This window comes from Eleutherodactylus coqui, chromosome 11, assembly GCF_035609145.1.
Source record: "Eleutherodactylus coqui strain aEleCoq1 chromosome 11, aEleCoq1.hap1, whole genome shotgun sequence".
Lineage (NCBI taxonomy): Eukaryota > Metazoa > Chordata > Amphibia > Anura > Eleutherodactylidae > Eleutherodactylus > Eleutherodactylus coqui.
Window position 1 is genome coordinate 37,946,426 of NC_089847.1, and position 25,677 is coordinate 37,972,102.

Here is a 25,677-nt window from a genome sequence, read left to right on the forward strand (position 1 = left end):
GCTGTGATTTGCAGATGTGGTTATATAGATCGATAATTTCCCCCCACAAGGCAGCCACTCCCGGACAGTTCCACCATATGTGGGACATGCTACCAATGTCGGCATTGCATCGCCAGCACGTTGGTGGTGTCTGTGGGAAAATTTTGTGTAGGTGTTCAGGAGTTCTATACCACCGGGCCAAAATTTTGAAATTTAGGTCCTGAGCCTTACCGGCCGAAGACATTTTGTGACACAGTGTCCAGGCTCTCTCCCAGTCCTCTTTCGGTAGACTGTGACCCAGTTCTTTTTCCCAGACTTCTATGTATGCGGGGCTTTGGTCCTCTGCCTCCCGATTCAGCATCAGTTTGTATATAGTTGAAATCGTGTGTCTCTGTGTGTTTGAGGACATGGCCATTTGTTCAAAGGGCGTAAGAGCCCTTGTTAGGTTCACCCGAGGAGCCAGGGACCCCACATACCCCCTCAACTGAAAATATTGTAGCCAGTATTCGGGACCAGATCCTCCACCACCTATTATTTCAGTGAATGGTTTCAAGCTCGTGTTGGTCATGACATCTCTGATTCGTGGTATTGGTGTAGTCTGTAACCCTAATATGGACGTTCCCCCTAGCGTTGTCTCAAATTGTGGGTTTGTTATGAGAGGTGTTAGTGGGCCAGGGACTGAGACCATGCCTTCTTTATGCCCGAATTCTGTCCAGGTCTTAAGTAGTTCCCCTACAAACGGAGATATGTCGGGGATCTCTTTTATGAGTCTAGATGGGATCCACGCTGTTCCCCGGAGGATCCCCGGGACCAGGGAGTGTTCCGCAGTGACCCAAAGTTTGTGGCTGTTCTCTTTTAGTAGGTCTAGCACACAGTTTGTGAGGGAGGCTTTATAGTAGAGATTGAAATTGGGCAAGCTCAGGCCCCCTTTTTCCTTTTGTCTGGTGAGGAGTGAGTAGCGTAGGCGTGGCTTCTTCCCCTCCAGACAAACGCCGTGATGAGGGTCCGGAGGCGTTTTAGATAGTAATTTGGGAGTTTCACTGGGACCGTCTGGCATATATAAAGAAATTTTGGGAGAGTCCATTTTGATTACGTTGACTCTGCCACTCCAGGACAGAAACAGGGAATTCCATTTGTTAAGATCCCTTTCTAGTTCCGACAGGAACGGAAGAAAGTTCAGTTTAAAGGTCTGCGTTGTGTCTGCTAGGAGCTGGATGCCCAGGTATTTTATAGAGGGCCGTTTCCATCTAAATGGGAATTGCGCCTCCAGCTGTGATGCCTCGGCCTGCGGCAGCGTCACGTTCAGGATCTCTGATTTTTGGGCGTTTATTTTATAGTTGCTTACTCTACTGAAACGTTTGAACTCTTGAAGAATTATGGGTAGTCCTATGCGCGGATTGGACAGATATAGTAGCAGGTCGTCCGCGAACAGGGCCATCTTATGCTCAACTTTCCCAGTCAAGATCCCCCTGACTGAGCCATTTTGACGGATCGCGTTAGCTAGTGTTTCCATTGTTAGAACGTATAGAAACGGAGAGAGGGGGCAGCCCTGCCTGGTCCCGTTTGTTATTTGGAAGGCGTCCGACAGGGATCCATTTACCCGAATCCTGGCTGTGGGGTTTCGGTATAGGGCCATGATTCGGTCTTTTGTCCTCGGGCCTACCCCTATTTTATCTAGTGTGGCCGCGAGAAAGAGCCAGCTGACCCTGTCGAACGCCTTCTCTGCGTCGACCGCCAGGGGGCATAGCGGGTCGCCCCTGTCTCTTGCTCTGGCAATCAATGAGAGGGATCGAACCGTATTATCCCTAGCCTCTCGGCCGGGGACAAACCCCACTTGCTCCCCATGTATCAGCAACGGTATGGTATTTTGAAGACGTATGGCTATCAATTTAGCAAATAGCTTTATATCTATGTTAAGAAGTGATATGGGTCTATAGCTGCCGCAGACCGAGGCATCCTTCCCTGGTTTTGGAATAACTGAGATGTGGGCCATTAAGGAGTGTGTCGGGAAAGGGCACCCTTGTTCCACCGCATTGAAAGCTTTCAGAATTAAAGGAGAGATTTCTCCTCTGAAGACTTTATAAAATCTGGCTGTAAAGCCATCGGGGCCGGGGCATTTGCCCACCTTCAGTTCTTTGATGATTTTTGTGAGCTCCTCCTCACCAAAATCTTCGTCCAGGACCGTTGCCTCCTCAACTGTCATTCTTTTGGGGGCGTTTGAGGTTAAATAGGCCTCAATCTCGCCATCTAGTCCCTGGGCATCAGACTGCGTTTGGTCTCTGATGTTGTATAATTTAGAGTAATATTTTTTTAATTCTTCTAAAATGTCCGTTGTGGCGTGCACGTGCCCTCTGCCCTCAACCTTTAATTTGGTGACGTGAGCGGGGGACGTTCTAGGGTGGAGGGCCTTGGCCAACCAGCTTCCACATTTGTCCGCATATTCAAATGTCCCTCTACGTAGCTTATCTCTGTATGCTAGTGAACGTTGGTCGAGGATTTTGAGTATTTGCTGCCGAACGGTGGAGATTTCGGCTTTAAGCACTTCGCTTTGGGATTTTTTGTTGGCCTCTTCTTTGTTTTGTAAGTTTGAAATAAGTGTGCGTAGTTTCGTCGAGTTTTCTTTTTTAAGTCTGGAGCCATGTGAAATTAAGATTCCCCGGACCACGCATTTTAATGCTTCCGATTGGACGGGGGCGGACGTTTGGTCACTCTGGTGGTCCGCTATGAATCCTGTGATTGCTTCCTTAATGTCTGAGACACAAAGAGAGTCACGGAGCAAGTTATCGTTAAGTCTCCACGAGGTGATCCCCGCGTGAGTCGGCCGCACCGAAAACCCCCCTTGCTGTTTTTTTTTAAAGTTCAGTTACCTTTTAACAGTTCACTCCTATTAATGTAACATGGGTTTTGGTACAAAATCTTACTTATCTACAAACATATGTGATGGGTTCACAATTATCCTGTACATTTCTGTCTCCCCAGCCAGCCTGCCAGTTTCAGTTTCTAAGACCAATGTTCACATGCCAACCACTTGTCCTGAACAGAGGGCAGCCAGGAATTATGGGGTCAACTGGACGCACAGAAATGTAGCAGGTAGGAACATGTCTGTCTTGGAGCAGATTTCAATCTATATTAATACACCCAAACAGACGCTATATGTATCAGCTCAATTACAAAAATATACTTTAAACTATATAAGACCACAAAAACACCAAAAAACTAACATGTTTCTTTAAAAAAAATACAAAGCTTCAATAGAGAATAAATATACATACAGTGAAACCTCTACTAGCATTGACATCTACCAAGGCCGATTTCGAGTAAGGCCATTTTTTAGCCAAAATTTTGTCTCTAGGTACATTGGTTGACTCTAATAACAACGGCGTGTGCTGGTTCATATGACCTTGCTGCTGAACCCACGTGATCTCCTGCTGCTAATGCAACCCACTGCTCTCAATCATTGGCGACGGGTAATACACTAGTACAGTACTGTACAACTACACTCCAATGTAACAGCACAGAGAACACAGTGATAACGCTGAGGCCAGATAATAATGTCACCTGCAGTCCTATGTAACGCCACAGAGAACACACAGTACCAGGTTCAATAACATGTTAAATGTTCATTTATTCTTTACAGTAGTCTTTTATATTCATTCATTATTGTTATTGTTTTTGATATTAAAGACCATATTTATTCTCCATTAAATGTGGTTTGGTGTGTTTTTTGGAATGTTTAGAACAAATTAATCGGATTTACATTGATTCCTATGGAAATAATTACCTCGACTACCAACGATTTCAGGTAAAGCCCATTGCTTTCGGACGGATTACCATCGATAGTAGAGGTTTTACTTCATAGGGAATTTCACTATATATTGCAAATAACAGAAGCAGCTGAAGAAATCTAAAACAATAAATCAACTATACAAAGCACAAAAAGTAATTGCAACATATTACATAATCCACATAACATTTATTATATAGTTTTTATGGGTATTAAATCCACAAGCAATTAAAAAGTTAATGTACACCCTTTAAATATCACATCTAAGATAAATTCTACTGTGACTCTGCAACTTCTAGCTATGGGAATCTATTAATCTATGATAGACATGGAAATCAGAATGAGGCCTCATTCACACGGGTGTCGATTTAGCGCAGCATAGGCACGTGAAAAAAATCGCGGCTATACTGAACTAAAAATCACGTGCAAGGCGATTTTTGACGTGCAGAAGACCCGAGCTTCATGTGCATGAAAATCGCCCATTCACTTGAGCATCGTGTTGCTTTAAAAAAGCACAGCCGCTCCGGGAGGAGAGAAAGAAGCCCCACAGGGCTTCAGGATTTCCCAATAGCAGGGAGAGAGAGTGCAGGGCTATGGGGGCATAACCCATAGCCCCGCTCTCTCTCTCCCTGCTATGGGTTAATCCCCCATAGCCCCGCTCTCTCTGCTATGGGGAAAATTGTGCAGAGAGAGAGAGGGGGCGGAGCTACAGGTGATCCTCGAAGGATATCCCCATAGTGCAGGGGGAGGTAATAGACGGAGGGGCAGGGATAGAGATCTCCTCCCTGGGATTCTCCATTGCAGTTGAGGGGGGGGGCAGGGCTAGAGGGAGGATCCCCTCTAGTCCCACTCTCGAGAAAGCCCTCTAACCCGCCCCTCTCTCCTCGCTATAGGGAAATCCTTCGGGAATCCGATGCTGGAAAGAGAGGTGAAGGGAGTCCCCTACTGCTGGCGAATTCCCTGCTGCTTACAGCGGGACATTTAAAACTTGCAGCCCAGAAGCACATTTTAAATGTCCCGCTGTAAACTCCTGTTATTCCCCGCGATGTCTACAGGAAACTATTAGTTCTAATAAATGCAATTTTTTCAGGTGCCTTTTATGCGTGAGAACGACGCCCGTGTGAATGAGCCCTCAGGGTAAAGGCAATGGAAATGCCACAGATTACCTTAAACTACTCCCGGATTCTTAACCTAAGGCTGCTTTCACACGCTGAGATAATCATGCGAGATTTGTGCTTTACGAGATGCACAAATCTCGCGCGAATATGAACCCCATCCTTTAGAATGGAGTCATATATATGAATAATTTTTTCCCCCCACATCGTGGTGTGGAAAAATATTGCGGCTTGTCCTATCTTTGGGCGTTCCCTCAGAACGCCACGTCTATTGTTTTCAATGGGATTGTATGCAAGGTGCATGCGAGTGCGATGTTTCCTATTGTCTCGATAGCCGTGCCGGAGGATTGTTACTTCCCTGAAGTACTTAACTGTATGGACCGTAAAGCTAATAATATTAAAAGGTAACTTTTATTAGAAATAACTAAAATAAGGAAAAGAGAAAAACAAAACAAACAATTAATAAATCGTATAAGACGATAATGAGAGCATTTGCCACACGTAGATGGAGACCAATCGGGTTAGAGTCGACCGGTACCGCTCAGCCCGCAAAGTCAAAGTAAAGCACTAAGACTCGACCTGTGTAGGTTATTGGTCAACAAACGTGACTAAAATAGTCAGTCCTGTTAGTTGTGTGTCATGTATAAAATAAAATTGACACGCATTAAGGCGTTAACCAGCGTTACCCTAGGCGTTTCACCCACTTGGTGGGTTCCTCAGGGGTATCAATACGCTATACCAGTAGTGTACTGGGTTGTGGCTAGCACAATTGTTTTGATGAGAATTCAGGGGTGTCTGGAAGAATAGAGCCAGACAACTCAGACTCGAATATACAGCTGTCTGGAAGTGGCTCTAAGACCAGAGCCAGTTAATTGTATGATCATCTTCACAGACAAACTGTGTCCAAGACATAAGCAAAAAGGAGTAATCTGATCGTGATAGTTATCAGATTACTCTCAGAATATGGTCTAGTCTCAAACAGATAAATTAGCCGGGGGTAATAAGCCTGGGGCTAATATAGCCGTTACGGGGTAAGATAACTACCTGGGACACTATGGTGCTGTGCGGGTTATTATAGGTAGATTCTAGCTGCAGTAAACTTCTAGATAAAGCAAAACTCTGCATCTACAGATTTAGGCACAGATATAGCCATAAAGGGTTAAATGGTTTTAAAGATACCCAGATGCTGTGCAGGTTATACTAGGTAGTTTCTATCTGCAGTAGTCTTTTGAATAAACTAAACCCTACATCTAAAGTCCCAGGAAAAATTGAAATCAAAATAAATAAATGAAAAAAACCGGCAGCATGTCAGTCCTGGTGGTGGGCTGACAGCATAATGAGCAAGCAGTCCTCTCTGCTTTATATAGTAATCCCATGATACCGCCCATCAGAGGTGTGTAAAGATCCAACCAATAGGTGATGCGATGGGAGTGGTGTTATGTGGTGGATGTTGCTATAGTTACTGAGACAACACCCAGCTAAGACGCAGCCGTGATCAATAAAAGCAAAACTTTAATAAAAAAAAAAAAAAAAAAAGAGAGAGCGTATCTGGAGATACAGGGAACGCCCGCCCATCAGGGCATTAACAAATGGAAGTCACATTTGCTTGCGATCGCGTACCAGCTCATGATAGTGTATGTAAGTATCGGAGCTGTCATTCAGGACGTGATGACGTATCGACGTCAGGTGACGTCACTCCGTGATCACGTGATGTCTACGGAGCATACACGGAGATTGTAGCGGCGCCGAGGTGTCTCACAGAGTGTCATGACGTACAGACGTTAATGACGCCATGACGTAGTCAGCGTGCATCATAAGCTATAGTATAATGAATAGGAGGCGAATCGGGGGGCGGTACCTCTCCGGCTGAAGTACGATTATTAGTTACGCTGGCTATCATCGTATAGAGCAAGGGAGGTGGAATAGAGGGCGGGACTATGTACCAGCCACTATGTCGGACCGACATAAATATGCCGCTCAATAATGACATTAGTGGCAGCGCATGGCAGAATAAAAAAATCAAGACAATTCATAAATCATCCGTAAAAAAATTCTCGGATGATCCGGAATTTTCTGCTAAAGAGAAAATCTTACAGGGCAATGTTGAAAAATACACTGCTCAAATAAAAGAACGCAAACATGGCCAATTCAACCGAGATCTCATTGATTTTAGAGAAAATCGGGCCTATAACATCGATAGATCATGTTCAGATACAGACATGAGCTCCTCCGACATTGATACGGCAGAAACCGATGTCCTTGGTCGAGGTAGATACAACACGTACTCACGCAAAGGTAGAAATAAGCCCCAACAAAGGGGACGAGGTAGAAACAAACAGGGTAATCCCCATATGGACCAGAGTTTTTTAGGCCCTCCCACCACCCGTTATCCACTAAGAGACAGAAGAGTCGCTTGATTACTGCCCTTCCTCAGACTAATGTAGTCCCAGCATCAGGACCCGATAAGTTACAAGTAATGAATCTTTCAAACAAGACACTGTCATCAGTAGAGATAGGCGTTTTGGAGAGGGGGCTGTCCTTCGTCCCGACGAACTCCTTCAACCCGTTCGTCTGGACGAAGGACATCTCCCTCTTCATACGCCGTCTCAGATGGAGGAAATTCTTCATCCAGGCGGACAAAAAACAAGCAGCTGAATTTGGATTATCTCCATTAGACATGCCGATTCTTAGAGACCTCCAAGATCTAGAAAAAGACATGAACAGGGTGCCCGGAAAAGGTCCGTTCACTGAACTCAAAAACAAAAATTCCTCCAATCCACCATCTCTGCATTGTCCCCTTCTGGACACTTTTGAAAAAATTGTCCATAAGGAAATTAGAAATTTGACTCCCAAAGACTGTAAAGGTCCCCAGAATATGACCTGTGAAGAAATACATGCACTTAAATCCCTGGAAAGTAATAGTGACATAGTCATAAAACCATCTGATAAAGGTGGAAATGTTGTGGTTCTTAACAGAAATGATTATGCTAACATCTGCCTGTCTCTATTGAGTGACACTGACACATATGAGAAACTTTCATCTGACCCTACAACTCAATACTCTAGCGAACTGCTATCTATCGCAGAGAAAGCGCTGGTATCTAAGCTGATCAGTCCAAAAGAGTTTGAGTTTATTGTGCCGAAACACCCAAGGATAGCTACGTTTTATACCTTACCCAAGGTGCATAAGGGGCTGTCACCAATAAAGGGACGTCCAATTGTCTCCGGGGTTTCTAATCTAAGCCAACATGCTAGTTCGTATGTGGACCAGATATTAAGGCCCTTCGTTACCTCTTTGCCCTCACATGTCGAGGACACTCTCGACATGTTGCGCCAAATTGAAGGGATTCAGCTAGATCCTGGTGTGATATTAGCCACTATGGACGTAGAAAGCCTCTATAGCTCCATTCCGCACGACTTGGGTCTTAAAGCCACCGAATATTTTCTCAGTCAGAAAGGTCAACAATTTTTTGAGCATAATCAGTTCGTTCTAGAACTATTGAGGTTTATCCTAACCCGCAACTATTTTCTGTTCCAGGATGTCTTCTTCCACCAGCTATGGGGCACCGCGATGGGGACACCATGTGCCCCATCCTATGCCAACTTGCTCCTGGGCAGGTGGGAGGAGAGACATGTCTTCACAGAGGAGAATCATCTATTTACCAACAACGTCATCTTATGGGCACGCTATATAGATGATATTTTGATCCTCTGGTCAGGTACTGCAAATACCTTTAGTAAATTTGTTGAAAGATTGAATATCAACAAATTTAATTTACATTTCACGGCTGAGTGCGACGAGAGAACAGTCACCTTTCTCGATCTTAAGATCTCCAAAGAAGAAGATGGTACCCTCTCAACAACTACGTTTCGTAAATCCACAGCAACAAACTCGCTATTAACTTGGGATAGTCACCATCCCTACCCACTACGTAGAGGAATCCCAAAAGGCCAGTTTTTGCGCATTCGTCGTAATTGCTCCTCAGAGAAGGAATTTGTGGTCGAGGCTGACAAATTGGCCTCTAGATTCAGACAAAGAGGCTACCCAGAGAATATCATCTCTGAAGCTTATAAGCACGCAGCCAACAAAAACCGGGGTACATTGTTGCAATCACGGAGGAAGGAAAATACAACACTCACCAGAATCATTGGTACTTATGATACTGGGGCCTCCACTGTACGGGGGGATTCTAAACAGTTTTTGGGACATCCTCAAGGACGACGAGGATATCAGTGACATATTACCCTCTTCACCATTAATCACTTTTCGAAGAGGTCGCAATCTACGTGATCGCCTTGTTAGAAGTCACCTGAACCAGGAGATACCGACAAGTATGTGGCTAGGCAGACATAATCTGAACGGCACTTTTACTTGCTCAGGATGTGCAGCTTGTCCCTTTTATTAAAAAAAGTGTTGTCTTCCAAAGCGCCAACACAGCCATAAAATTCCATAACCGCGAATTTATTAACTGTCGATCAAAAAATGTCGTCTACCTGGCAACATGCTCGTGCCCGTTGAACTATGTGGGCAAGACGGTTCAACAGTTCCGTCGCCACATTCTTGCCCACATAGGGAACATCAGGCGCAACGAGCAAACACCTCTAGCCACACATATGTGGGAGATGCATGGGGGTGATGAGTCTCAGGTCAGCTTTCAAGGTATTGAACATATCCGCCATGACGGACAGCGTGGTGATACCAACAAACTTCTCTTACAAAAAGAGACTAGTTGGATTTTCCGGTTGCGCTCCATGTCGCCGACTGGTCTAAATGAACAGTTGTCGTTTAATTGTTTTATTTAATTGTTCCATCTTGTTTGTTAGTACTGGTACGTATTTCAACATCCTGAATTTATTTACCATCAGAATAATGAAACACCTTATGATATGGCTAATTAGCTACATCCTAACATCCTTATAAAATCCAGACATATTGTCTATTCTCTTTTACAATGCGTTTAAAACAATGAAAGTCCTCTGTCTTTAAGAAACAATGGAAGTCCTCCGTCTTCAAGAAACTTACGGGGATAGAATCCTTTTGGTATATTCAGTAGATATAGCAGGTTTATATGGACTATGCAGATATATATATATTTTTTTTTTGACATGCTGTTCTAATGATCGCTAGTATCAATAGTGGGGACAATTTTTTCTCCACTATATTTATCTAAGCATGATTTTATCATTGTACAATTCTTGACATCATGTCCTAAGTACTATCAGTAACAACAAAACAGTATCAATTCCACCCTTGGGACCGACTCACAATAAAAGATACCTTTATGAATTGTCTTGATTTTTTTATTCTGCCATGCGCTGCCACTAATGTCATTATTGAGCGGCATATTTATGTCGGTCCGACATAGTGGCTGGTACATAGTCCCGCCCTCTATTCCACCTCCCTTGCTCTATACGATGATAGCCAGCGTAACTAATAATCGTACTTCAGCCGGAGAGGTACCGCCCCCCGATTCGCCTCCTATTCATTATACTATAGCTTATGATGCACGCTGACTACGTCATGGCGTCATTAACGTCTGTACGTCATGACACTCTGTGAGACACCTCGGCGCCGCTACAATCTCCGTGTATGCTCCGTAGACATCACGTGATCACGGAGTGACGTCACCTGACGTCGATGCGTCATCACGTCCTGAATGACAGCTCCAATACTTACATACACTATCATGAGCTGGTACGCGATCGCAAGCAAATGTGACTTCCATTTGTTAATGCCCTGATGGGCGGGCGTTCCCTGTATCTCCAGATACGCTCTCTCTTTTTTTTTTATTAAAGTTTTGCTTTTATTGATCACGGCTGCGTCTTAGCTGGGTGTTGTCTCAGTAACATCCACCACATAACACCACTCCCATCGCATCACCTATTGGTTGGATCTTTACACACCTCTGATGGGCGGTATCATGGGATTACTATATAAAGCAGAGAGGACTGCTTACTCATTATGCTGTCAGCCCACCACCAGGACTGACATGCTGCCGGTTTTTTTCATTTATTTATTTTGATTTCAATTTTTCCTGGGACTTTAGATGTAGGGTTTAGTTTATTCAAAAGACTACTGCAGATAGAAACTACCTAGTATAACCTGCACAGCATCTGGGTATCTTTAAAACCATTTAACCCTTTATGGCTATATCTGTGCCTAAATCTGTAGATGCAGAGTTTTGCTTTATCTAGAAGTTTACTGCAGCTAGAATCTACCTATAATAACCCGCACAGCACCATAGTGTCCCAGGTAGTTATCTTACCCCGTAACAGCTATATTAGCCCCAGGCTTATTATCCCCGGCTAATTTATCTGTTTGAGACTAGACCATATTCTGAGAGTAATCTGATAACTATCACGATCAGATTACTCCTTTTTGCTTAGGTCTTGGACACAGTTTGTCTGTGAAGACGATCATACAATTAACTGGCTCTGGTCTTAGAGCCACTTCCAGACAGCTGTATATTCGAGTCTGAGTTGTCTGGCTCTATTCTTCCAGACACCCCTGAATTCTCGTCAAAACAATTGTGCTAGCCACAACCCAGTACACTACTGGTATAGCGTATTGATACCCCTGAGGAACCCACCAAGTGGGTGAAACGCGTAGGGTAACGCTGGTTAACGCCTTAATGCGTGTCAATTCTATTTTATACATGACACACAACTAACAGGACTGACTATTTTAGTCACGTTTGTTGACCAATAACCTACACAGGTCGAGTCTTAGTGCTTTACTTTGACTTTGCGGGCTGAGCGGTACCGGTCGACTCTAACCCGATTGGTCTCCATCTATGTGTGGCAAATGCTCTCATTATCGTCTTATACGATTTATTAATTGTTTGTTTTGTTTTTCTCTTTTCCTTATTTTAGTTATTTCTAATAAAAGTTACTTTTTAATATTATTAGCTTTACGGTCCATACAGTTAAGTCTTTCTCAAGTTTATACTTGGACCTATACTGCCTTTGTAAACTCTTTTACTTCCCTGAAGTGATGCGATGCATTTTTGACACAAAAACACCTCACATCCCTGGTAAATCGCACGTTTTGCGGGTTAATTGGGCCCGATATCGCACTCGCCTGTGTGAAATTAGCTTTTGTCCGACATAACACAGGCGTATTTGCGCACCAACTGCTCGATAGAAGTCAATGGGGGTCGTGCACAAATGTAAACGCAATATGCAAGGAAGCACGTGAAACAGTATATAACCGCAGGAGAAAGAAGCCTTTTGGAACGCAATAAGACTAATTAACCATTTCAGTTGGTGCGTCTTTGTTTGCTGCGAGCAAATAAACATGTCTTGCGGGGACAAAAAGTACAGTAAAATACTGCGATGTGCGCACAAAAAAGCACCGTTCATTCCACAAAAATGTTACGCTAAGGCACGCACAAATACTCTTATGCTCGTGTGAAGCTGGCCTTATTCTTATTTCTATGTCAGTCATGGATTATGAGATTCACTTAGCTACTGTTGCAAAGTTGTAGTAGTTTTAACTCTTTCCAATCTATTTTTGGCTTCAGGGTTTCCTAGGGGAACTTGCTGTTTTTTATACAACAGTGCCATCTGCTGGCTAAAGCCAGTAACTACATAGTGGGACACCTCAGAGCAGTGCGGTTGGCAGAATAGTGTAAGTATACATTTTCTGATGTCTTCTTACATTGGATCTGTATAGACTTCAGTGTTTATATCAGAAGACATTAGACAGCGCATTGGAAAGGGTTAATATTAGCTGTGCTATTTAATGGGTGCAGATTAACTCTTTAATTGCTAATGGATTAAATAACATTGTATATTACATATTCTTTATCGGTTTCGGGATTATGTGATAATATTGGATTACTGTTACAATGACTTTTTGTGATTATGTATAGTTGATTGATCTGGATTGATTTATGGTTTTCTAATTCTGCAGCTGCTCCTGTTATCTGCAAGGTAGAGTGAATTTCCCTATATGTGTTTTTATATTGTACTAGCTGATATACCCGGCTTCCCTCTACCAAGTTAATTTGGAATGGGTGTTTACCTGTTGTTCGCACAGAAACTTTTATGAAGTCGTGGTTCCTTCAGAGGAACCGAGGTATAAAACATGTTCACCATTTTGGATGGTTCTCCGCAGAAGTAAAGGTCTTTTTACACGGGCCAAGTTCATGGCCAAGTGCATGAGTGCCGACCATCAAGCATGTTGATTGGCGCTCGTTTTGTTTTCTTTTACATAGGCCAAGAATTGGCTCAAGGGGACAAAAAAAATCAATACTACGGTCTCTAGTGCCCATAGGCCGGGTGTATATCTCCTCTGTTCACATGGGAAAATGCATCGCTGATCAACCATCCCTTTTATGCTTGCTGAAACTAAACGATCTAGTATTCACTTGTTCTTTGGCTGATCATTGGTCCTTGTCGATAGCCTTACTGTTAGGTGAAGGATTGTTCGGATGAACATTCGAGTCTGATAGTCAACCCATGTAAAAGGACCTTAACACACCTATCCATAGTCAGTACTAACCACCTTATGTCTCAGTGGAGATGGGTCCTTTTAGTTGGGACCTTAGTAGTTACACCTGTAGCTATAGGGCATAGGTAGCACCAGCACCAATTGTATGTGGATCCTTGGATGAGAAGGTCACAGTGGACCCCCTGTCTACAGGACAACGAGTTTGGCAAGAGTGGAGAATGCTTAGCAAGATTGCTAGGGGCCCCTCTCCCATGGCCTGGTATCTGATCTCAACTCTTACTACAAGCTCTATGTTCTAATGAACTAGACCTTAATAAAATGCCTTTGTGAGGTTAGGAGAATAAAAATATGTTTTTGCCATGATCCAGAATTAACCATAATTGCCCATTAGGTCTTTTTATCCTTCAGCCAATCAAATCTGTGATACGGTAGGTTGAACTGTATGAACACTTTTTTTTCAGTTTGTCATTATGTGCATTTTATTTGTACTTCAGATTCTGTTCCCTGCCCTCATCTGATCTGGAGTGTAAACTATGTTGAGACCCTGAAAAGGAACAGGGAAACCATTTTGAACAGAGTGACAGAAGGACATCTCAACCACCTCATCGATACCATGAGATCCAGATGTGTGCTCTCCCGAGAAGATTCTGAAAATATCAATGCAGAGAGAATATTAAAGGCCAGAACTAGGAAATGCCTAGAAACCTGCTCTGAAAAGGGTGAAGAGGCATCCAGAATGTTTTTGGACAGTTTGGCCTCACAAAATACACACCCAAGAAATCCAGCATGAATATGAAAAGCCACAAAGCTGACAAGACACAATAGAATTGACACATTTTTGCTTTCGGTGGCCATATTGGGTTCACTATCTGCCAGGCTATGTTCTATGTAGCACTTAGGGCAATTGTAATGTTTCTAATTTATAAAAGGGTCAGAGTTTTGCCTCTTAACTTCTTTCCTGAAAGAGAAACGATTAAATTGCACATTAAATGAGTTTTCTTATGATAGCAACCGCTTTCTAAATGGAAGGCGGCCCACCAGTCAGCTTTTTGCTGGGGCCCAGGCTTTCTACCTCCCCACCATTGGCTGTGATTGCTGGGCAGGGGTTGCCATCGGTCCAATCTGTAAGAAAAAGGGACTTGTTTCCAGTGTCCGTGAAAAAGAAAAAAAAGAGTCTCCGGTGATTTTTGAGTCTGGTGGTTCTTGAGCGGGTATGACTGTAATTATTGGTATTTTAAAAATTACAGTAAATGCTGGATTCTGGTTTATATCAGTATTTTGACCCATAGACACTTATAGCTTACAATATTTATTATTCATTATGGTTTGTCCATAAAAATGTTGGGTTTTCTGTGATTTTTAAAGCTGTCCAGAAAAAAATGAAAATTTACATTTGCAATCCTGTTCTCCATGCATTTCTTCTAAAAGGCCGTTAATGTAATGCAGTGTAATGTGGACTATGTGTAAAATGCAGGTGGGTAGTAAATCATGTGGCAGTAAAAGGCAAGAATGATGTGCAGCACTCCATAGGAAGGCACATATCCTTGAGCGATACTTGCAACCAATAGTCAGCAACAGTCTCTATAAACAAGGCCTTATTGCAACAAATGATAGGTCACAGTCCATATAGGCCTTGCAGCTTGAAGGGTCAACTGTATAAAAAAAAATCACCAGAACAATCTCTGGTACAGTCTCTAATTTGGTGTGTAGTCCCAAGGGGAACCTCTGCTATATAGGGGCAATAACATGAGTAACTGGCTTTGCTCAGGACCTATTCTCTCTCTAGTGCAACATCCATCCACTCAGCCGGGGTACTATCCATTCTGCAATTTCATGGCCAAAGGGGCTGACGCACTGGACAAGGCGATACTTTTGTTGAGCTTGTGGCACCAACCCTTCTGGTGTCCTCCACCTTGACCCAAAGCACTCTCTGCAGCCTTAGCTTCCATCTCCTTCACTTGGCACCTGGGTTTGGCATGCACCATGGTCATCTGGTCACACAAGAGGCAGCCTCCTTCTTCGCCTGCACACAACACTTCCGTTGGACTGCGTGGTCATCTGTCACTGTCTGTAACTCACAATAGCAAAGGATGCACTCTCCTCCAAAATCCTCATGCACATCAGCAGGGGGGAGACTCCCTCTGACTCTCCAGCAGCTGGTCTTCAGGCTTATGCCCATTGTCCTTTGTCAGGACTCCCTTGCCATAGTGGAAAAACTGGCCATAAACTCATGAGGCTCTTTGGGTCCTCTTTCTCTTGGATCTCCCTACTTGAGGGGCCAATTCCACACCGCCAGCAGGAAGATGCGACTGTACCAGCAGAATATACTTACTAAAAACCAAGAAGGCATCCACCAGCATTATTATATACTGAGCTACTCCCACTCTGCGACATACTAACTGCCTTACACAGGGGTCGTCACTTTTCCAAGAACGTCCAATTGGCTGGTGACATGTTTCTTTAATCATCGTATGTAGTGGGGCTTCTCTTCCGCTCCACTCGGATCATTTTGGAGCAGCAGTGCCACTTGTGGGGGAGCAGTGAATTCCTAAACCCCCCTTATATAGTCATGCTGAAAATGAGACATCAAGTGCTAATTATGGAACAATTATTCTTATGAAGCCAAGTGTATGTTATTATAATCCTTTATTTACAGTACAGAATTTATGCTTTAACATTTTTTTCTAACAAAGTGACTTGAAGAACATATATTTAAGCACCGAATATGGTGATAAGCATTCATAGTTTATTGCATAACAACATTGAATCACAATGTTCATCTTACTTATTACTTTAGTTGTTACTTTTCAACAGGAAAATTCTTTTTTTTAAAAAGGGTCTTCTCACTTTTTTCTATTGAAGACCTATCCTCAGAATAAGTTATCAATAGATGACCCTCGGGGTCAGCTGCTCAGGATCCCCACTGATCAGCTGGTTCCCGGTTGAGCTGTCACTACAGATGCCGCATGAAGCGCTGACCATAGCCCGGCTCGGTACTGCAGGTGCAGCTCCCAACCAGGAATCAGCTGATCGGTGGGGGTTACAAGCAGTGGACTTCACTTTCCTGAGGATAATGAGAAAACCCCTTTAAAGGGTATTAGCATATCAGGGCACATGAACATCACAGAGGGGAGTTCCCCACTCAGGAATCCCCCATGTAGGACAAAGTAGAGAGCTTCCTAGTATTAGCAAGTCCCACTCTGGCAGACCACCCGTCAACAGGGATTTCAGAAACCAGAGCTGATCAGTTGATCGCCAGGCCTGCTTAGTATTCATATATATCAAAGTAAAAACCAATGTATACAATACACTAACTGCAATTATTAAACACAAATTAACTGCATGAATAGCTAATATATTTATGTACTTTATATACATATTAAGGCCTCATGCATATGGCCACATTACAGATCCGTGTTTTGTGGATCCATAATATTGTGCCCACAGCGTGTGATGGGCCCATACTGTACATCCATGTGCTGCCAATTCTCACTGGAAATATTGCCTCTTGGAGAAAATATATTGCCTTAAGGAGGCACCATGTGGACCCATAGTGCCTCGATCAAGTGCTGAATGCAAAGCAGGGAATCGTTAGGCTGGTTTAAAATTGCTTTTCGGCCCTATATAATCGCCCCTCGGCACAGGTCAGGGTCAATGGTAAGTTGTCAACTCCATTCGTGGTTAGGAACGGCACACGACAGGGGTGTCCCCTGTCCCCCACATTATATATCATAGTTATGGAAGTACTAGCCAACGCAATTAGGAACAACCCGTCAATACGCGGAATACAGACTGGTAGAGAGGAACGCAAATTATCGCTTTACGCAGACGACCTCCTGTTATATGCCACTGAACCACACGTCAGCTTCCCCAATATTATGCAGGAGTTCGCTACGTTTGGCCAGTTCATCAACTATAAGGTAAATGCTCAGAAGTCGGTAGTCCTAAATATTACCATCCCACAACAGGAAGTCAGCAATATGGCCGCAGCTTTCCCATTCCAATGGAGAAGCGATTCATTCAAGTATTTGGGAATTCATATCCCAACCGACCCAACCCAGCTGTTTGAGTTGAACTACAAGCCGCTGCTACTGACCCTGAAAAAGGACATGGAGGGCTGGGCAAGAGGCTCGCTATCATGGTTTGGTAGGATGAGTGCGGTTAAGATGGATATCCTCCCTAGGATATTGTACATCTTTCAATCAGCACCATGTAACCCCCCCGAAAATCTTTTTCAACAGGCTGAGAAGTTTGATACTCCGGTTCATATGGAAGGGAGGCTCCAAAAGACTCAGCCATAAAAGCCTATCCAAACCAAAAACAAAGGGAGGGGTGGGCCTACCTGACCTACATCTATACCACAAAGCCACGATCGGAACCCTAATACTAGACCTGCACCACCACGAATCAGATAAAATATGGGTACAAATCGAAAACCAGAATAATACCTTCTCACCAAAAGGAGCATTCTGGATCCCGAAGGGGGTCAATTGGGAGAGGGCGGAGGCATCGGGTCTGATGATCACCCTGCTGGGGGCATGGAAGGGGGGCTGCCAGACAACGGTTCCGGGTCCCCTAACCCCCTTAACTGGAAACCCACAAATTCCAGCAACAATGGGCACTCGTAGCCTGGGATTCCTGCCCAATGGAACGGAAGCTAGGATAGGGGAGGTGGTGGACGCCCGGGGCATGCGAGACCTGGCGACTATACAGGGGACAGGAGGAATTCCCCCGGGCTCATGGATGCAATACTTGCAGGTTCGTAGCTACCTAGGAAAAGTGAGGCCGGAACGGGGGTGGAGCTTAAACTTTACCCCGTTTGAGGAACTATGCAGCAGAAGGGAGGCGCCCAAGCATACCGTGTCAATATTATATAGCCAGCTACTGGAGGAGAAGCTGGGTGGTCACACCCCCAGGTGGGTTGCCGCATGGGAGGAGGTCCTGGGTAGATCCTTTCCTGGAGAGCTCTGGAGCAAAGCTTTCCAGCACACCCATAAGATGTCGGTGGCAAGTAGGCTGCAGGAGCTGAACTTTAAGATCTTGTCAAGATGGTACATGACACCAGAGAGGCTCCACGCCCTATTCCCATCGGCTTCAAATATGTGCTGGCGATGCCACAGGGAAGTGGGCTCGATGCTACATATATGGTGGGAGTGCCCCATGATCAGACCCATCTGGCGAGACATGAGAAAATTATACGAGAAAGTGTGCAGGGAATCACTGACCCTGACACCTGAGGTGGCACTTCTATCCTTCCCTCCACTAGGCGCCCACTCACTCAAAAAAGGCCTGCTGAAATATTTCATTATGGCCACGAGGCAAGTGATACCCAGATTCTGGAAAAAGGACACAGAAATCCCTAGATGCGCATGGGTGGGGACCTTAGACGAGATCGAAAGATTAGAGAGAATAAGATCACAGGAAGACACAACCGGAGCCGAGAATTTCTACCGCACCTGGGCAGTCTGGATAGACGCACGTAACTCTCCTCTAATCACCAGGTGGCTACAAGACGGTAACTGTGAGTAGCCAACTCATACCTCGAGTAGTGGGACAACCAAAAGGCACTAACCTGGATCCCCCCCTCGACACCCCCTCTTCCCCGCCCACCCCGTATCTCATACCTCCCCTTGTCTGTCAACTATCAGAACATAACGCACATATTAACATATTGCTTTTCATAATGTTTTTCTTGTTTTTTCTTTATTAGTTGCAGTATTAAGCCGGTGATGTGTATATCACACCACTTTCATAATATGTTAAAGTAATGTTATATATGCAACATAAAACCAATAAAAATATGTTGGAAAAAAAAAATAGCTTTTCGTGAAACCAGCGCTGGTTCCATCCTGAGATTTGTCCTTCATGTAGAAAATTGCATGGGTTAAGCAAACCAGGACAGAAACACAGGAGATAATATGTGAGCCGGAGACCTCTTTGATCACCGTCTCACAGTTTCCGTCCCCATCAGTCTTCTACACTGGATAGAAGAGTGTGGGGCATGAGCAGATGCATCCTTCCCCATATACGAGGCTATTGTACAGAAACTCTGCACTCAATGAAAACAAATGTCATTTAGGAGGCTATAAGGCATGAATGTTTAAAAGTGCTGTCCGGGATTTTAGGAAAAAGGGGGAAAAAAAGGAAAATGGTATAAATTTTAAAAAATAATCACGACCAGTTTTGTCCACTGCCACCCAGCCGCACCAATCCGGTGGTCCCCATCAGTCCTACAGCAATGATGTACAATGCACGCTTCCCTGCTTAGGCTAGTGACTACCTGCAACAGTCAAGTGACGGATGTCACTATTGCTCCATGACTGGCGGTGACAGGCAGGGATCACCTAAGCAGCGGTACTGGAATGACGGGAGATTTAACTAATTAGTCATGGTTAGTTTGTTATCCTAAACCTTTTCCTGCACTTAGGCTAACCTTACACTGGTGAGTGCGATATGGGGCCATGAATCACGGTCCATATATCGCACTCCCCACCATCTGACTTCCCCGAGGAACAGCCTCACATTACTTTTGTGAAGCAGACAGCCGTGGCAGAGGATCGCGGAGTTTTTAATAGGGGACCTCACCTTGCATCGCGTGCACCTAGTACGTGGCACGATGCTGCCGCCGGCCCCATTGAAAACATTAGGCGCTGCGATGTGAGAGCGCGCAGGAAGATAAAACATGCTTCAATTTGTTTCCTGCATAGCTTTGCGGTGCCATGCAGGAAAACATCGCTCATGTGTATGACCCCATTCAAAAGAATAGGTTCCTATATGTGCAATATCTGTACGTCTCACGATGTACAAATCTTGCGCAATTTTTTTTGCAGTTCGTTCAGTTTTTGCAGCCATAAAAATCAAACGATGATTGGTCAGTGTAAACAGGCCATTGTTCATTTATGTATGACGGTCTGTTTACCGTGAAAGCACAGGAGCGATTATCACTGGGACAACTGTTGTGCACCGGAGCGCCAAACAGTTGTCCGGTGTAAAAGGGCCCTTAGGCAGGTTTCTTAAAATCCCTGAAAACCTCTTTAAGTCTCACAGACCAGAGCTGCTTAGCTGTGTGTGTGTGAGAGGGAGGGAGGAGGAGGTTGGTTGCATTCAAACACATAAAGTAATCTGGATTTTTCTCCAGAACCTTCTGCTAGCTCTTTAGAATTGGCCACAGAATTGTGGGTTTGGTGTCGGAGTGCATTGCTCCTGAGTGTAAGAGAACATTATAGCAGATAATGCCTGTTGCCTCCGGAGCTGCACTCATGAGACACTGAGAATAAGAGATGGTGAAATGAAATCCATTGTTACCCAACATAAAAATGAAACCTACTGTACTGTTAAAAAAATATTCCAACATCATTAACCTGATAAATCACAGTTTTTGGTAGAAGCGAAACTTCTACATAGCAAGTAATTTACTTGTAAGTGTAGTAGAGTGATAAAACACACCCAACAATTAGGACGTACATGCCGCTCATTCTGAGTAACTAAATCATTAATTAAAATGGGAGTTTCATAATAATAGCAGTAAGGAGTTAAATTGGAGAAGTCGTTCTGTCAAATAACAGGGGTTAATTTTGGCTTTTTTTTAAGGTAGGAGGGTAGCAAATGTTGGCCTTCTGAAGTTCTAGTTAAAATGGATAGTTCCAGACATTGTTCTGATGAAGGACGCACTTTGATTAAAAAGTTGATTGGAGAGGGAAAAACATATAGAGAAGTGCAGCAAATTATAGGCTGCTCATCTAAAATGATCTCAGATGCCTTGAAATGGCAACCCAAACCTGAAAGATGCGGAATGATGAAGGGGGTGGGGGTGGGGGGTGGTGTCCTACCGTTCGAATGAATCGTAGAATAACCATAATGGTAAGACTCAGCCAATGAACACCTCCAGAAAGATCAAAGAGGATCTAAGCTTACCAGTGAGCACTGCTACAATCAGAAGACGAGTAAGTGAAGCAAAGTTACCGGCAAGAACTCCCCAAAAAGTTGAAACAAAGACATGTCCTGTATAGGATAAAACTTGTAAAGGAACACGTTGAATAGCCCAAAAAGAGAAATGGTGCAACAAATTGTTCCTTTTGCGTCTAGCGGCCGCAGACAATATGTCAGACGCGCCCTGAGCACTGAATGGAAGCCACGGTGCACTGTGAAGACAGTAAAGCATTGTGGTGCAAGGATCATGATATGGGGATGCTTCTCATACCATGATTTTGGGCCTGGACTGGAATACCTGCTCCGAGATGCCAGAAGTTGGTAGACTCCATGCAACACAGATGTCAAGCAGTTCCCAGAAATAATGGTTATGCCATTAATATTAGTTCAATAATTCAAAGTAAAGTGAAATCCCATTTTTCAGTGAATATATTTTTGTAATGGTTTTGATTTAGAACTGAATGTGTAGATTTTGCAGCATATTTGCATCTATGGAAATAAAAGTTATTATAGTGATTTTGCACTTTATTTGCTTTTCCAAACCCACTGCTATTTTTTGAACACTACTATATACAAGGTATATGAGACATGTGTTGGGAATTTCAAGTGCCCGAGGGGGTACCGGCGCTGCTCTGCCTTGGCCAGGGTATATAGGTACATGGTAAAGGAAGAGAACTGACTCTTTGCACTAGATCACGGAGATCCTAGCTAGACCTCTGTATACATCTCCATTCATCTTGTAGGAGTGACTTTGGAGGGAGATGTAGCAGAAATACATTTTGTGACTGATATCCATCATCTCATGTGTCTATATCTCTCTTGTATTTACACTTCAGAATGGCAGACAAGGTTATGCTTGTTAAATCAGCATATACAGACTGATATAATCTTGTGATTTAGAACCTCAAGGACTTGGCATAATTCCATGTCCTGGGATTACTTTGATGAGGATTGCAAATTCATACTATTTACATTTTGTTAATTGATTGCTAAATAAAGTCCATCCAATGATTTATCATACAGTATGTAGCCATAGCTGTCCATTTTCTTTCACCGGAGATAAAATATCAACCGAAACACAAAATATTACACCTGTGATAATAGTAAGCCCTAATACATTGTAAGGAAAATAAAAAACCTGTATACTCTGTGTGCAACTGTAAGTAGTCGTCATAAGCAACACAGTGTGCAATGTAATATAATCCAGTAAAAGGTCAATACAAAAACATTGAAAATCGGTAATATTTCCAAATTATTCCTATACAATGTTCCGCTAGCTTTCTGACATGCCCATGTATTATGTTTTATCAAATTAGCTACTTGGTTCTGCTTAGTTATCAGTACAAAGTGCAAAAAAAATAAAATTGTTTTTGTATGGAAGATAAGACCAATTTAAAGTGGTTAATTGTGTGCTGGTTAACTTCATAAGTTATCTCCCTGGTGCTTGGAATCATATATAGCCATAAAGATAAATGAGTAGGTCTGGTTGTGGGAGTTTTAGAATATAACTATACATTTATCATTTTTAATCCAATGGCTCCTAACTCCACCTAGTGGTGGCTAGAGGCACAACCTATGTAAAGGAAAACAGGATTTCATAGGCTAGTCTTAGTGCAGTGACCAATGTGGTAAAATGTGCCAAATTTATTAAAGAAGTGTTCCCAACTCAGACTTCTATGGCATATCTACAACATATGCCACTAAAGCCGGATAGGTTCAGCTCCCAGAAGTGGGACCAGCACCAATCTTGATTTAGGGCTCCTGTCTACTTTGAATGCAGTGGCCAGGAGTGGTTGGAAAGCCAAAAATAGCTGAGCACCCAGAGCTTTGTTGTTTTTGTAATTCCAAGAGAAGTCAATGGGAGTTATGCACAAACAGTACAGCACAACGAGCTCTGTTTCCGTAAGGAGTTGCAGAAAAAGTGTAGCTCACTATGCTACATTGTTTGTTTAACTCCTATTCACTTCTATGGGAGTTACAGAAACAGAATAGCTTAGCCTTGGTCAGCTGTGTCCGTTATCCTGACCACTTTGTAATCAGCGGTGCTCTCATCTCGGCCACATCTGTCCAAGATGGGACCATCCCTTTGAGAGCAGCACGCTTAATAAATTGGACACATCTTTGGCCATTCCATGCTCCAGAAGGTCAAATCTATGCAAGCTGTGAGCAGACATAGATTTGCATTATAATTTATTCCTGTTTCTTACAAAAATTATACTAAATCTGGTGGCCCATGGGTGGCCCCACCTCCTTCATTAAGCCATGCCCACTTTTTAGAAAAAAATGCAAGGAGACTGAAAACAGGCAAAAAGTCACAATGTTTTGTGCAAGTATGCTGCAGAGCCCTACATAATCCCCCTCTCATAGCTGTGAAGTAGGACAAATGAGCTCCTGACAGATATTTCCAGATATCTTATGGAATTAATCAGCACAGAATTATGTCCCAAAAATAAGATAATGTTCAAAGTTCGTTTTAAGTATAAAGGCTTAGAAAAAGATAGTAAGAAAATAATAATGCCTGCAAACATCATCAGCTGCAAGTCATCTAATAAATATCTTTGTGAGGACATATCCTTTAATTTGCAAGAGCAGTGATGCTTATAATGCTTTCTCAGTTACAATCCAAACCAGTATTGGAGCAATAACAACTGGTAGCAGGCCATGTTGTATCATGCATGCTAAACCCTTAAGGGTTTCCTTGTTTGTTTCTCCGGTATCCATGGCCCCCATGCTATTTGACTTCTGATTCCTGGCCGTGCAAAGGTCATGCAAATTGCCCTGGTACTGAATTTTCCTCGACTCCTGTCTTAGAGATTCCCAAATGGCGGCTGTATCTTCAGGACAGTCGATTAGGACGCTGCTTGCACACTTGTGAAATTCATCCCAGGACCTACATAAGTAAATTACAATATTAGACATACATTATAAATTAAACTCAAGTGTAGCACTGCTTAAAAATTCTTTCAAAAAAATATATGCGGGCACACGCCACTTCATGGTTCAGGTGCATTCTGGTGCCTCCGTGTGCCTACATATATATGTAGGCCAGATCCAACCTGGTCTACATTTCTGGCATACTTTATGCGAGTTTCTGGTGTAAATTACCCATAAATTTGTTGGTTTTGGTGGCCATGACCCCTCCCGAAAGTCACACCCATTTTTAAAAATAAAAGGCAGCGCAAAAAGCCAAGAAGTCGCAAAAATGTGCTACTTTTTTACACTAGAAACTGGCTTAAAAGACTTGCTAAATGTCCCCCAATAATGTGTCCATAAGATGAAGTGCAACTGTTGATATTCAGTTAGATGATCCAAAACACCAAAAGGATGCCTACATATTTAGTGATTGCTAAAATTTTATTATGCTTTTTTATAAAAATACAAAATTATATACGAAACAGCAGCATTTCCAAAAAATCTATATTGGCAAAAGCAAAAGGTGCTACATGGGTGAAGAAGCTATACACAATACAGTAGATAGGGATGTGCAGTTGGACTTTGGCCCAGGTGCCTTAGAGAGTATTAAAGGAGATGTCCCGAGGCAGCAAGTGGGTCTATACACTTCTGTATGGCCATAATAATGCACTTTGTAATGTACATTGTGCATTAATTATGAGCCATACAGAAGTTATAAAAAGTTTTATACTTACCTGCTCCGTTGCTGGCGTCCTCGTCTCCATGGAGCCGACTAATTTTTGGCCTCCGATGGCCAAATTAGCCGCGCTTGCGCAGTCCGGGTCTTCTGCAGTCTTCTATGGGGCTCCGTGTAGCTCCGTGTAGCTCCGCCCCGTCACGTGCCGATTCCAGCCAATCAGGAGGCTGGAATCGGCAGTGGACCGCACAGAAGAGCTGCGGTCCACGGAGGAAGAGGCCATCTTCAGCGGTGAGTAGAGAAGTCACCGGAGCGCGGGGATTAAGGTAAGCGCTCCGGTGAGCTTTCTTTACCTCCCTGCATCGGGGTTGTCTCGCGCCGAACGGGGGGGGGGGTTGAAAAAAAAAAAACCCGTTTCGGCGCGGGACAACCCCTTTAAGGTTCCTCCAACACATAGGACAACCACCGACTATCAGTACAAAAGGGCAATGCAGAACAGTTGACGATGATTCAATAGTGCGCAATGAAATAAAGATCACACAGTAAACTGAATATATACTTTGCACTGTTACTAGGCTCAAACAACAACCATAGATTAGAGCCTGAGAACAAGAGTTGTACATTTGTAAACTTTCAATGATCTATTCTCAGGATCAGTCATCAATAGTAGATTGGTGGGATCCATCACCAGGAACCCCCACCATATCAACTGTTCTCTGGGCCGGTGTGCTCTGGCACTGAACTAAGTTCTGCAGACAGCTCTGTTCCCACTGCAGTGGCAAGGCTTGCTATTACAGGCAAAGTTGCCACTGAAATGAATAGCAAC

The 25,677-nt window shown here is 43.5% G+C and overlaps 2 protein-coding genes across 6 annotated transcripts in view; one reads left to right on the top strand and one right to left on the bottom strand.

Moving 5' to 3' along the window:
* Positions 1-22,287, top strand: part of LOC136582684 (receptor-interacting serine/threonine-protein kinase 2-like) — a 65,688-nt gene extending 43,401 nt beyond the window's left edge. For 3 of the 5 annotated variants that reach the window (XM_066583869.1, XM_066583870.1, XM_066583871.1), the window contains exons 11-12: positions 2,959-3,069; positions 13,828-22,287. In XM_066583869.1, the coding sequence (XP_066439966.1) occupies positions 2,959-3,069; positions 13,828-14,123 (407 nt within the window). In that variant the 3' untranslated portion in view covers positions 14,124-22,287. Of the gene's footprint in view, positions 1-2,958; positions 3,070-12,401; positions 12,509-13,827 lie in introns of all 5 variants that reach the window. The other 2 variants (XM_066583873.1, XM_066583872.1) reach the window with 2 other exon arrangements.
* Positions 22,288-23,754: 1,467 nt separating this feature from the next.
* Positions 23,755-25,677, bottom strand: part of NRN1L (neuritin 1 like) — a 47,605-nt gene continuing 45,682 nt past the window's right edge. Inside the window, exon 4 of the mRNA XM_066582958.1 lies at positions 23,755-24,152. Coding sequence (XP_066439055.1) covers positions 23,861-24,152 — 292 coding nt within the window. The 3' untranslated portion in view covers positions 23,755-23,860. The remainder of the gene's footprint in view (positions 24,153-25,677) is intronic.